The sequence below is a fragment of the Struthio camelus genome, chromosome 2 (assembly GCF_040807025.1).
Source record: "Struthio camelus isolate bStrCam1 chromosome 2, bStrCam1.hap1, whole genome shotgun sequence".
NCBI classification, from domain to species: Eukaryota; Metazoa; Chordata; class Aves; order Struthioniformes; family Struthionidae; genus Struthio; species Struthio camelus.
Genome location: NC_090943.1, coordinates 48,707,569 through 48,722,229, shown reverse-complemented (window position 1 = coordinate 48,722,229; position 14,661 = coordinate 48,707,569). Strand labels below are relative to the sequence as shown.

Sequence of the window (14,661 nt, the reverse complement as noted above, 5' to 3'; positions counted from 1 at the left end):
TTTCCCTGCAGTTCCATTGAAGCCTGTTTCAATCTGTGGCTTTATTAGCTGAAACACCTCGTAGATGGCTATTCATCATTCAAAATGGTGTTCAGTCGTTTTGATTGCTTGTAGATTTACAAATGAGGAAAGAAATACAACTTTAGTATGATTGTAGAAATCTACTTCCAGATTATGTACATAAGCCTTTGAACAGTTATTGGAGACTTTGGCTTTGGGAAGTTTTCTTAACGCACCTCTTCTATTAATCTTTGTATTACTATTTATGAAGGATTCATGAATGCTGTTGAAATTACATGGGTGCTTTTTATTTGACTTAAGTGCCAAGATCTAGAAATTGATAGTTTGCTTTAAAATGCAAAACCATAATTTTTCTCTTGAAAACAAAGGCCTGTATGCCATGACTCACTGAGATAATGAAAACCTATAGCTACCTGTTAGCACTAGAAATACTAAATTCTAAATGCTTGCTGGAATAAATAATTACGGACTATGGGTTAGTGTAAACCAGAAAAATTGAGATAACTTTGAAAACTTTGACTCAATATTTGATCTTATTACCATTTTTGAACGCAAAAAAAGTCCTTTGAATTCTATGCAAAGATAATTGCATTTAAAACAGGAATAGTTTGTTAAAAACAATCTGTCCATTGTGAACAGTGGAAAAAATCCAAGTAAACATTTTGCAGTGATTTACATCCCTGTCCTGTGTATGCACATTGACACTGAGCATTCAATTTTTACTTGGAGAAGACTGCTTTAAATCCTGCTGGGTAAAGCCTCCTGTAGCCTAGCACCTGGTACTGTGGTTAATAAGACAGAATTAAAGCACACTGAGTTTTGGCACCAGTGTTTTCATTATGTGTTGCTCAGTAATACATCATACCTTCCCAAAGAACAGTGTCTGTCCGACGCACCTTTGATCTCAGACTGATATTTTCATCCTTCATGCCATCTTCCTTAGTGTTGCCTATGCATTTGTTTTGCATCAGATCCAACCAAAATCCACTCTAAGCTTGCAAAGAAATGTGTCAGTCATTTGGCCAATGTTAAAAGACTGGCAAAAAGACCTGGCAAAACTCCCTGTGCTTAGGGGGCCTGTGGGAAGACTGGAATAGGAACTTGAAAAAGGACAAAATGAACAGAACAGTGACTCCTCAAACACTACATACAACTTCAGAGCAAGTCACCCTTGAAGTTACCCGTGTTGCCCAAGAGTAGTAAGATAGCTAACCACATCTGAGCTGCCTCTGCTCATTCCCTCTCTTCTGTTGCACTTCAGGGACACTTTCCCCTACCCTGGAGGTTTCTAATCTGCTTCACCCGCTCTATATTAGATGACAGTTCCCATAGATAATTTTCATTAGGCCAGTAGGTCCCCATCAATGCTCTCAGTTTCTTGCAGGCCGTTACTAGGATGAAAGTTCTTAACTGAAAATAATTTCAAAGCAATTTTTATGACTTCTGACCATGGTTTTAGTGACAGTCAATGGCTGAAGTCGTTCGGTTTGAAAAACTGTCTTCTGCAGTCCCTTTGGTCTCCTTTCATGTTGGAGACATAATAAGCTTACAGTTATTTTTAAAAAGGTGCCCAAAGCAAGAGGGGTTTCCTAGCCTCAGTGGAACTCCTTTTACACAGTCACAGCACCATCTCGCACTGACAAGAAGTTGTTTCATTTTCAGCCTTTTCCTTCAGCCTGGTCAGAGACAACCATCTTCTATCCTACCCACTCTGCCTCATCCACACTCTGCTTCCCTTTCCCAATTTTTACAAATGTTGTTGGCAATAGCATCCATTCTTGATTTCGCAAAGATGCTCATTTTATTAGAGTACAGCATCCTAGGTAACTTTAAGGTCAGAAGGAGGACTCAGTTGAGGAGAACTGTTTCTGCACAGCGTATGAAAAGAATTCTTTGCTCTCCTCCTGACCAAAGTGATACCTTTTCTTCATCAAATCATTAACTAAGATACCTGAGTGATTTACTACCAAAAGAAGCTTCTGGAGATGCATACACCTGTGGGTTTTTGTATGTTAGTGGGGTTATTTTTTGTTTTTGTTTTGTGTTTCAGGTGACTTAAAGGCAAACTGCACTTCAGGCCTCTCTCATCTTTCTCGAGTGTCCCCCCTGCACCCCTTGGCAATAAGGCTAACTTTCTGCGCCATGCTCTGGGTGGAGCCATATGGTCCAGCCACTTTTGGAATGGATTCCTGGATTGCACTCCCAAGTTCTCAACAGGCCTCAATTGACTTTGGCATCTATCATAAGTTTCTTAATGCTGGTACAAATTGGCAGGGATATGTAAGCAGTGCTTAAATATTTTGCTTTGATTTATTCTTCAAAGATGCAAAGCACTGTCTAGGAAAAAAAAAAATATGGAAGATCTGCATGCATGGATCCTGCACTGATATTGTTCTAGCTTTCCTGCCCACTTTTATAAATTTCTTGTGTCCCAACTAATTCCACCTCTGTGTAAGAAATAGTCCTTTCTAACTGCAGTAGCCTCTTTGTCAGCAGTTCATGCTGGTTGCCTCTGGCCAATTACTCAACCACTCCTGCGTATCTGCGGTGTAAGATCCTCTTTGATGGTAAATTCAGCTTTGAGAAATGTAAATCATTCTTACCCAATGGAGTAAAGCAGGAGGTATTCCCCAGGTGATAGTTCCTTACACAGTTTCCTTGAGGAGTCTCATTTTGCTGCTCTTTCATTTCCTGTGGGTTTACCTCTTTATATGCTGCTCTTGAATCAGCTGTTGACAATTTGAGATGAACATCTGATAACCTGCAAGGTCATACCATATTGATTTTTAAAAAACAAACAAAAACCCACTGCAGACAGCTTCCTTGTTCCATGCATAGCAATGAGAAGCTTCTGTTCCAGCCCCACACATGCTTGGGCCCACCACTCGTGATGGACTTGTACTGTGGAACACTAGTTTGGTACTGGTGCGTTCAAGGCTTTTTCATCCAGTCTCCTACTGATGAGAAAGTATTTAGAAGTATTCCTGTCAGTAGCCTCGAGTCTGTCTCAGTAATGTTTCTGAAGGGAGGGAAAGCCTTGGGACAAACACAGCATCCCAAGGAGACTGTTCAAGAAGTGGTTACCCCTGGAGTCATTGATAACATAAATATGCTTCAGTTCAGTTGGAATGGGGACGTAGTACAAGATGGCTAGGGCTGGGTGGGACAAAGTCTCTTGGCATCATGTACTGCACGACAGGACTGTTGACTTGTGGCTTTTTTGTGAACAGATCCAATTCTTTGGCCGATATCTAGGCTAAAAGTTGGCGGTTTAAGGCATGATACTTAGAAATGTGATGAACGGAGCTTATCTTTACAAGTCAGTGCAACAGGAGAAAATTTAATGTTCAAGGGTATCTCAAAACTGTGAGCAGACTGATTCAGTAGAAGTTGGAAACAACTGTAGCTTAAGCAGATGTTTCAGAGTTAGTCAGATGATTGTCTTTGTGTTCAGAGCAAATCTTGAATCACTGTGAAACATACAGTCACTTTGGCGATAAACCTCAAAAAAAGGAACGCTAGCTTTTCATGTTCAATTGGGCTGATAAAATGCACCTTGTATAATAATACCTGTTTCACCCCAAAACTTTCTGCCAAAAGTGTGAATACTGATTTAGAAGGTTGGTACACTGATTATGATAGCACAGTAGTGATTCTGGATGTTGTTTTTTGGAGGTGAGGAGCTGTATTTCCCAGACTGCCTGGCCTTTTTCAAAGCCTAGCTCATCCTTGTGAGCCCTAGTGTGCAAACATGACTTTGTGAGCAAGATGTCTTAATTGAACTCTGTGTCTCAGAAAAGGATGGCAGGTAACCTCTTTAGGAACAATCTTTGGATCCTGTTGTAAAACTTGTACCCATGCAAAATGCAAACCTCTTAAGATGGAGTTGGGTGAAGGAAAAAGCTGTACTTACCATGAATTTCGTTAAGTCGTTTGCTTGCTTGTTTCAGTGTGCAAGCAGCTACCCTGGGCGTCCTTCAGACTGGCATTAACAGACACTGCATAGGTACATGCCTTCTAGTGACTGTTGGTATTTCTGTGTTTCTTAAGCAAGCTTTTATTTGAGATTCCTGGTCAGGTCCTGGAGCAAAGAGGAAGATCCCGTAACTATATGCTAAACTGCATGCGTCTGGTGCCATTTCAATTCATAGGCTTGCTACTCCAACCAATTAAATACTTCATGTAGGAAGCAACATCAGTCCTATTAGGCACTACCTCCTATACCATAAGGAAGGAATGACTGTATTTTTGGCATACGAGGAGGCTATATGTGTTATTTGTTCTTGTCTTTCCTTATAAAAAGTAGTTTTCTACAGCTACTTTCTGCATTGTTTCAATGTTCTTCACTTCTAGAAAAGCCATAATTTAAGGTATACTTGAAGCTACTATTTTGCTACAGAAAAGAGAAATTCTGCCCTTCTACCTCTGAGTTGTTTCTGCTCTTTCATCTTATCCTCTGCCACATCCATGCAAGTGTTTATATGGCAAACTGAACTAAATCCAGCTTAGAACTAAACCAGAAAAAAATGAATTTTTGGAAGCAGTACTGGCTTGCTTGGTAGAACTGTGGGAAAGCTATTCTTTTATCCTGAGTGAGACCAAATGCTATTTGGTCTTCAGAGGTACACACAGCCTTAAAAGTATACTTAGATAACTCACAAGAATTTAGGAAGTCAGTCTCCTTACAAAAGCTGCTGGCACAGAAAGTCACTAATTTGTCCCGAAGTTGTGTTTTGTGATAGGAGGCTGCATATGCTAATCTGTATGTCTTACCTAGCTAGATCAGCTTTGTGTCTATTGCAAAGAACATTTATTGCCATGTGAACTAGCAAGAGGCAGCATCAGGAGAATGGACCATATCCCCTGTGACTTTCTGTCTGCACTGGCCTCAGATATAATTACTGAATGTTGCTGGCTTGACCTGTGCGGGCCTTAGTTCCTCTACAAGTATCTTTAGGTCCCTCTCATTTTGCTCCATTTGCTTGCTCCATAGTGCCTTTAGCTTTGCTCTCCTGTTTTTAATTAGTTACTTTCCTTTCTTGGCTTTTAGTGTGTTATATGCACACACTAAAGGGGGGAGCACTGATTTTTTTTATCTAGTCCCTTTCTGGCTGTACGAGATTTGACATGCCTGGTTTTTTAGGGTTAACAAAAATGTAATATTTGCATCAGTTTTTTTTCCTGCCCTTTTCATGCAGTCTCCATGTCAAGATAGTTGCAGAAAAACTATGCTATGTTTGTCTTCTAGATTTTTTTTCCATTGCAAACTTTTAAAATCTAGTTTACTTTCTTATATGTCAGTAAAATTTCAGGAGTCAATAGGAAACGTTCATCATTTTTGCAAAATGACAAATCTGTGCAGCTGCACAAACTGTGGATTTCTCGTATCAACTGTGTTTCACATGAGTGTTTTGCATGATTATATATCACCTACGGTAACTTGTATTTCACTTCAGTAAACTCATTGGCACTTTTTCCATTTTCCAAAAATTATCTTGCATGAAAGAGCAAAGAGAAGGAAGGTGGATTTAAAGAACTCAATATTTCAACAAACTGGATAGCGGACAAAGGTCTAAATTGCAGGCTTATTTAAATAGGTACTGAAAAACTGTCGTTGGCCAAAGATTGATTCTTCTACGTAATTGCTGTTGAACTGTTACTGATGTCTGTTGAACTGTGAATGATAAACGCTCTCTTCATTTCCAAAGAGAATATACGATCTGCTTTTGTTTTCTGCTGTTGCTGTTGATGGTTCAAAACATAAAACACAGGGGTAAAATACTTGATTTTAGTCCATCCAGTTATTGTGCTTGTCCTCTAAACTGCTGAAAAAATGATTTGTCCTGAATGGTGAGAGTTTATTTTCAAGCAACTGCTTGGGATGCTTTTTATAGAAACACTGTGTTTTTAGAAAATATAGGATTTTTTTTTTAAAACATTTTGTCTGCTCTAGGCATGTTACCTTTACCTGTTTACTTACAGATATTTACTGAGAAACAGTAAACAAGGTTTATATCATGAAAGCTGTAGTATTTAAACTTTTAACGTGAATATTTTTTGCAGAACTACAGCTTGTGTTGAGAGCACGTATCTTAAAGTTGCAGGTAGATTCTGAATGCGGCCACTGAAGTAAACTTCTTTTCCAAAGAACACTTTCCCTGGGTGCGCAAATACATCTCCTCTCTAGGTTATTTAGTATGGATTAATTAGAATTGTATCAAGAGAGCTAGGAGTACACAGAGTCTATACTCCTCCTGTTCTCCCCCAAAGTATTTTTATCATGACTGTTTCTGTTTTGGTCTTTATTCAGTGAAAAGTATTTTTTCCTTACCGTATACCTGATCTGTATCTGACTGAAGAGGAAGTATCTTGTTATTTCTCAGAATTAGCTTCTGAAAGATGAGTGTCACACACATATTCAAGTCTGGTTCTTCTTAAAATTTTTGGTTAGCTTCAAAACAGAATGAAACTTCCACAGCCACTTCCTTTTCTCTCAGTGAGGTGTTGGCAATACAGACATTGCAGATTAGGCCTGCTGGCCTAATTTGGTGTTGCAGATATTTTTCTTGCGACTTTCACTTTCTCTGTTTTGGGGGCTGCCTCTGTTTTCTGTCTTTCAAGAGATGAGAGAGCTGAAGAGTGTAGGCAGTGTTTGTGTAGGAGGGCTTTCATGATGGATATCTGTTTGCACATAGATATCTCAGTCTTGGAGCAGCACTGCAAAAGGCGAAAGGGAAGAGCAAAACAAGGGTAATGTTTCGGCTCTGCAAATTAAATTATAGCAGGCTACCACGCTGCTAGGGGGTGAAGAGCAAGATGCCCTGCCAAAAAAGGAAAAAAAAAATCCAAACCCCTACAAAACATCAGTCAGTATTTGATGAGGAAGTGTCATAGTTGTTGCAGCCGGTCACTTTGTTTTGGAAAGATTGTGTATTTGTACGTGGGGGGAGGAGGGGGGAATGTGTTGTTAGCTTGGTAAATGCTAGGTATTATTGTGCAAATTGTGTAATGGCATTTGGGGCCATTGTGCCCATCAGAAATGCATGAAAAGGTGCAACGAGCACATGTTTGAGTAGCATGTGGATATTAGTTTTTTCAGCAATATAGGAGGAAGCTTGAGCTGAGGGTACCTAGGAAAGCTGGATTTTGAATTTCCACGTGTACGACTTGTAGTGTGAATCCTGCTAACCACTTAGTTGAGGTTCTAGTAAGAGCAGTGGACTTTAAAAATCTTACCTTTTGTATCTGAGCTGTAGAAGGTTGCTTGCCTTTCGTCAATAAGCAATATTTGCAGGCAGGAGCCTGTTGTTTCTTGAGAAGGAGCCTTTGTCGCTGAGGGCAGCACAAAGACTAACTTGTGGCTGTGAAGAACATTCTGCACGTGGTGGGAACCAAGCTACGGCTTTAGCTCTGCCTTTCAAAGTCTCCTGGCAGGCAGCAGCAGTTGGAAAAGCTCTGAGCAGTTTTAAAAAAAGGCATCTTCTGCAGTGACAACTGAATGATTTTTTTCATGTTTTCTCCTGCTGTTTAGGACCCTTTGAGCAGAAGAAGAATCAGGTCTTCAGTTTGTCTTTCTGGCTCACCTTTTGAGCAGCAGCAGAGGGTTGACCTGGTCCCCCAAGAATGATTTGTAGCTGGAAAAAGTGGAATTGAAGGTAGTCCTCTTGTCATAGGCAGAATACTGAGCAATGAGTGGATTATCAAAGAATCGGCTTGCTTCCCTAGTGCTTAGGATGCGCTAGGAGAGAAAGCTTTGGCTTGCAGCCAGTACAAAGTTGCAAAGATAGTTAGTGAGCTGCATTGCAAGAAACATCCCCCACAAAAACTGCTCCCCTTTCCCTGCATTCCCATGTTCGTTTCTCACAAGGATTTTAACCCTGAGTAAGAAGCCCGTCCATATTATCTGTATCAGATAGTGGCTAACAACGTTAATCTCCTTCTCTCTTGAACGCCTGCATTGGGACAGAAAATTTATCAGTAAATGAAATGAGACGACTGGGGGGAGAGGGTAGAAAAAGTGGGTCTAGAGGGAATATTTTGAGGACAAATGGGATGAAGACAAGGAGAAGAGGAAGACATAATAGAAAATAGCTGAAAAGGAATGGCAAAGGAGAAAAGTAGATGCAGCAGAAGCTAGAAAGATGTAGTAAGTCAAGTCAATAATGTGTAATAACAGTATTTTAATCAAATACATACTTACTGACTATTGAATATTTACCTTCAGAAAGTGCAAGTCTTCTTGGTCTACTTGTTTTTGTGACAGTGTAAGGAAAAAGTTTGGCTCACCCCAGGTGAGCCATCAGGTGGTGATGATACCAGCAAAACGGTAGAATAGATTGTGCAGTGTGGGAAAAATTGATGTTACGTGTGTGAAGGAGTGCGTTGGGTTCTAGAGCTTTATGTGCTCTGCTCAAAAACAAGCACAGCCAAGTCCCCAGTACTTAACCGTGACAGTGGTTACTCGATAGATGTACTCAGCACAAAAGTAAAAGAATGTGTAATGGAGATATGATGATATGTACTATTTAATGAAGTTCTTATGTAATAGACTCTTGTTTTGTGCTATTTGGTCAATTTTAGTGCTGATAAAATACTGTTCAGAAAGTGTATTCTGAGAAGCTTCAGCCATATTCCTAGAACAGTGTTGTTCTCTGTTAAGTGAGCTGCAATGGCAACTTCCACATGTATTTAAGCTTTTAAATTTGTGAAACAATACAGATATTTACAAACAATGCCATAATGAATCAGCTCAAAGGTCCCTAGCTTGGTGTTTGTTTCCACTAAGTGTCTAGAGAGAGATAAAGTATTGGGACTTTAGGTGGTGTCTCCACAAACACTGTCACAGCCTCCAGGATCTATGACACAGGGCTTTCCTGAGCCCAGGGCATTATCTATCAGGGTTTAAAAAGCAAAAACAAAAAACCAGCAGCAAAGACTGTAATGGCTTCATCCATAGGGTATGCATCATCTAAACTGCGTGTGCTTTTGCGGTCCTTAATTTAAAGACAGAATATGCCATCATGGGCATTGCCTTTAATTTTAACCATGGCTGAGTTTCTAGCATTGGGAGTTGTTATATATATTTTTCAGAAATTCTAGAAAAACTTATTTTCTTTAGTTGATAAAGTGTGTACAAAATTGTCAGGGTGATTCTATTGTAATTCAGTACTACCTGTTTTACTACAAATGCCGGAGTGGAATAGAGTTTATTTTTCAGTAAACACGAAAGCAGGATTTTAGGAGGAGAAACGACCGACAGCCAGTAGTTAAAATACTAATGTTGTTAACCAGAGGTGGAGGAGGAGGAAACATTGGAGCAGACACAGGAGGGAAATACTATGCCGTTTTGCCAGATTTCAGCTTTGACACCAGTCTTTGGCTAGTAAGTACTTGTTCGAATAGCTGGGAAGGTGGAGGAGTGTTTACCTCCGTTTTGGCGCAAGGCAGATGGGTGTGGGGGCGTGTTTCGTATATACACGCGCGTGGGGGCGAAGTGAAAAAATGAGGCCTCTGCTTGTTTCCTCTTTCTCTCCACTTCCATTTAGCTAATATACTGATATAAATGTTATGATTAAAACATTGATGAGATCTCAAACTGTTTGTTTTTTTTTTTTTTTAACTGTTAATATGTGGCTGCTGAATCACTCCGCTGCAGGGAAATGTGAGAAACAAAAGAACTGTTCAGACTGCATTATGTTCAGCATAAAATGGTTTGCACATTCTTCTGTAGCAGATACATTTGAAAGTCATTGTTAAATGGCCTTTAAAGTGACTTCCATCTGGTATAAACCAGTGCTGGTATGGGAGAGGGCTGTGTAAAACAAGTACAGAAGAAATTCTGACTGGATCCAGGTGTAACAGGTTTTTTTTCACTCCTCCTTTATCTGGGGTTGATGTTCTGAATCACATAACAATGGTCAAAATACGATCAAACCTGAAATGTCATAGGTCCTTGACAGCATTTGGTTTTGCTGTCGTCATTCCACCCGTGCAATCAGTTATACGAACAGTTGCATCAGCTGGGAATCCATAAATGTGTGGTGCCAGGCTGGACTTGTGCATTTTGAGGTGCTGGGTATTTTCTACTAATTTCTTCAGTACTTGCACTTTGCTCTTGCATGAGAGCCTGGGTGGGCTACGTTAAGGTAACGCAAGAAGTAGGGAACGCTAACTCCTTGTTATTCAAGAGCTTTGAAACCTTTTTCTGCATACTCCAGTGGTGGCAGACCTCTGCTGTATTTTTGAGGCCGTGTTCAGTGTTCGCGCATGCGCCTTCAGGCACGGCTGGACGAAGCCTGGGGTACCTGACCCCTTCCTCTCTGGCCAAAGGTCTGGGAGGAAGGCGGGCGAGAGGCAAGGTGTTTGCCCAAGACTTATGTGGTAGGAGGGAGAGAGGGGGTGCCTAAGGCCAGCGTTGGCAAAGGTGAGATTAGTGGTATTCAGGGAGTATTGGAGGAAAGAAAAGGAGTCTCAGACACTTACGCCAGGGCTGGTGGGAAATAATGTTTATATTGGCATCTTGCCCTAACGTTAGCCAAAAGGCGCAGAGTCTTGCAAAGATGCTCTAGCAGGAGCTCTGACCCAAGCGCTGCGCAGGCTGTGGAGCGCACGGTAAGCTAGACATGTACAATAAAGAATGATGTGAAATCAGTTCACAGGAATGTTTTCTTTTATGAAAACATTTTATTTTTGTTGGACGACTTTTTAATACTTGTCTTCAAGGCTTGACTAAAGGCTTCCCTCTTGAGGGTGCTGAAAATCTGAGAATTGCATACATTGAATTATACATTATATTTATTATTTACAGTATCTTAGTGTCATTTTGTTTTGGGTATCAATTACTCATCTGATAAAGTAACTCACTGGAAAAAATAGCTTCTATTAAGTGTGCTCTATGTATATGATATATGCTTGAGCTATTAATGGCACTTCTTCCTATGACTCAACTGCGGGAAGAGAATAGAACTGTTCATAGGACTTTTGGTAGAGTACTTGTGCAAAGAGGGAGTTTGAGAGCAGTGTCTTGAGAGCCTCGGGAAAAGTTTAATATCTCTGTAACATGACAATACTGTCTGTAGAGTCTTTGCCTCCTGGTGTCAGATATTAAAATATCTTTTTATACAGAAGTGGTCAAGGAAGTATTTACCCTTAGCACCCTCTTCTGGGCAAGTTCTTAGTGTCTGGAAGTTTCAATGACAGATGTAAGAGTTTTTAAGCTCTTTTGTGTTGTTTTAAATTACTCTTTCACGCAGGTGCCTCTAATATTTATGGAAGTTTCCAATTTCTGATAGAACGTCAGGAGCAATTTCTTTATATGCTCTCTAAAAATAATGTTGCCATGTGTAAAATTAAAAAAATTAATTTTCCTCATTGTGATATATTATTCCTTAATTTTTCGAATATTTTTCTTATATCTGTTCATCTGTGTTTCATTTTCTTCATGTATCCTCATGAAGATGCCATGCACATGGCATTATACAGTATTTTTTAGCATAATCAACCAAAGTAGTAGAGCCTGGAACAAGCACGCTCTTAAAAACTGAAGCACCTGCAAGTCAGCTTGCTGTAAGTCTTAGGGAAACAAGATGGACCTAATTTTATGTCTCTTCATGTCACTTCTTGCTACAATGGTTAGCTTTTTAGTTGTATTCTTGTCACTTGCTGCATGTTTTGAATACCGTAGCGAAGAGTTTTGGAGATACTGGAGTGAATTGCGTAGAACTGATGGTCTTTTGAAGTCTCAGGTGGGAATCATGCCGCTCAAATACAGTCACTTTGGGCTTCTTTTGATTAAGAAGGGGGAAGCTTTTCCCTAGAGGCCGTAGAAAATTTGAACACTTTCCTAGGTGTGCATCTTTCTGATCTGCCAGAGATTGCTGGCTTGGGTACTAACTACATAGTCCCTTATTGGTGTGCACGTGCTCTGTGCGCAGTATGAGTTTGCTTTTAACTGAGACTTTCAACCTGATTCTAGCAAACTTGGCCTTATGTGGTCTCCTGTTTTGCATTGTGCTAAGACTGAATTCTGCATCTCATGTTCTGGCTAAGAGAAGTGTGCAGTAGAGAAGGGTTTTATTTAAAATAATATATTTTCACAGAAACTTCTGTTTGAAAGCCTGCTCTGTGCATTCATAGTAACTTGTTTTCTCCTCATTTGTTATGGGACTCGGAAATGCTGCAAAACATTCAGGGTCCTGGAGAATTTAGGGTTGTTGGAGCCATACAGCACTGCTCTCTCTCCTGATGGAAAACTCCCTTTCCTATTGCTAACGGTTGGATAACTATATTGAGGAGGGAACAGCTGGGAAAAATCCACCCAGAACAAATCCAGAAAGCCCCAGAGACATTAGGTACCACCTGTACGAAGAACCCATCTTCTCCAGGATTGGCAGCACAGCTTGTATACGCTGCAGCTGAACGGTCCAGAGCACAGGTTTAAGGGTTCAGACCAGAGCATCCTGCGTGGTGGGAGATGATCTGCCGAGAGAGTATAAAGTTCAAAGGGTTACTGGCTCTTGATTAGGGCTACCCATCTTCTCCATGCATGCTGTGAATGGGTTTGTCCCTACAGGATTTCATTTTGAGTCACAGCTGTGTTTAGGCAAAAGACTGAGTCGCAACCATATTTTAATTTTGAGCTGTTAAGATGTCTCCCCTCAGGAATCTTCAGTCACCTGGCAGAAGTGTGATTGAGCATCACCATGACGAGGCTTTCGCAGGACCAGAAGTATCTTCCTTGATATTCTGAATAAAGAACACTTTGCCTTTAGTGATCTGCTTTCTAACCATTTAACTTTGTGTCCTTTCTTCAGAGGATGTGCTGAGTAAAGATACTGGGGAGTGTGCAATATGCCTGGAAGAGCTGCAGCAAGGAGATACTATAGCACGGCTGCCTTGCCTCTGCATATATCATAAAGGGTAAGTATTCCTCATGCTGCATATAAAATTTTGGAAGGTTGTATTTATTGGGTATCACCTCTAAGGGGTGCTTCAAGAAGCACTAAAACTTAATCACTTCTTATATTAATAAATAAATAAATAAATATGACATCTCTGTGTCTCCTCTAATGTATTTGAAGTCTCTCACACTTGCATAAAAAACTAGACAGGAGCAAAAACGGTAATCACCTGTGTGGGGAAAGAGTGAACATCACAGCTATGCGTCTTAGGTTGTGTGTACTAAGATAATAACAGTTTTGTCAAATGCTGGTAGAGCAGGAAAAAAAAATCCACTCACTTCTTAAACCTGTTTCAAGTTTGTTTTCCCTTGTGTTTGATGTTCTGCCTCCTGTAGTTAAAACAAAAGATGTCAGCAAGATAATGGTGTCAGTAGGCAAGTAACCTGCATGTAAAAGCTGGATAGGAATTTGTAAAATGATTGCTTACAGGAAATTTTAACACTTAAGATATTTAGTTGTTCAATTATATTTAACAGCCGTATGCTACTGTGGCTGAGAGTTACTCAGCTTTCAATGAATGTTCAAATATACTATTTTCTGCGTGTATGTGACTATTTAAATAATATTTAAAATATTGTGTGTGTGTGTGTATGCCTCTATTTCTTTGCATAGCATAAAATCCTTCTATGCATTTAAATTATGATGAATCAATTAATATGCATATCTTATTGCTAAATGTTACCAAGAGATTCATCTAGCAATTCTTTTCTTTTTTGTCTTTCATCCAACAGCTGCATAGATGAATGGTTTGAAGTAAATAGATCTTGCCCTGAGCATCCATCAGATTAAGACAAGATTCATGTTTTTAGGTAATATTATTTTTAGACAAGGATGTTTCCAGAATAAATACTTTGATTATGTGAAATAAATTGTGTGTTTTTTTTTAATTTGTGAGTTTTCTACTGGGTCTCAGAATTGCAATATTAATTAGTAAATATTGAAGTATATTAAATATGTAAAAGGCTTCTGCATCCTTATATGGCATGATCTGGAATGATGTATTCCAGTATTAGTAGTGGAAAGTGGCAGTTCAATGCCGATAAAGGTTTAGCATTAACTTTTAGAGACTATTTTTGCCATGGAAATGAAGCAAAATTAAAATAATATAATCGTGTAACTTTGGATTGTTGCATGAACACTGGCATTTGTTTCTGACAAAAAGCTTTTGGAATCTTTTAAAAAAGTTTAAACTACATATTTTCAAAAACACTTTCATGTTAATGCATTCGAGAATGAAAATAAAAAAACAAATGCAACATGTTCCTATCCATCCCATCCCATAGATTTTCACATTTTCCAGGTTATGTTTTGTGTTAATGATTTCAGATCTGCAATCGGTGTCAAAGGTTTAAAGGATAGGTTTATTCTTTTAGTTGCCCCGTTTGAAATCTTTAGCTGCTGGCCCCAAACATTGCAAAACCCACCAGCGGTCATAATAATTCTTATAGAGATACCTGAATTCCTTGCTAGTAGATGAAGGGTTTGTGTTTTGTTGTGTGTTAAGTTTCAAAAAAAAAAAAAAAGACTCATGAAGCAAAATAAACAAAATTAGACAAATTAACAAATAAACACTAACAATGAGATCTGTGTTGTGGGTCACATTGCAACGATACTAGATACGACTGTTGCAGGAGCAACAGAGAAAACCTGAAGGAAAGTATCTCCTGCTGCAAGGGTAACT

At 39.5% G+C, this 14,661-nt stretch overlaps 1 protein-coding gene across 2 annotated transcripts in view; it reads left to right on the top strand.

Moving 5' to 3' along the window:
- Window positions 1–14,661, top strand: part of ZNRF2 (zinc and ring finger 2) — a 62,236-nt gene that overhangs the window by 41,413 nt on the left and 6,162 nt on the right. For both annotated transcript variants that reach the window (XR_011139710.1, XM_068935576.1), the window contains exons 3-4: window positions 12,834–12,939; window positions 13,712–13,789. Coding sequence is in view for 1 of the 2 variants with exons in the window: in XM_068935576.1 (XP_068791677.1) it covers window positions 12,834–12,939; window positions 13,712–13,769 (164 nt within the window). In the remaining variant the exon portion in view is untranslated. The remainder of the gene's footprint in view (window positions 1–12,833; window positions 12,940–13,711; window positions 13,790–14,661) is intronic.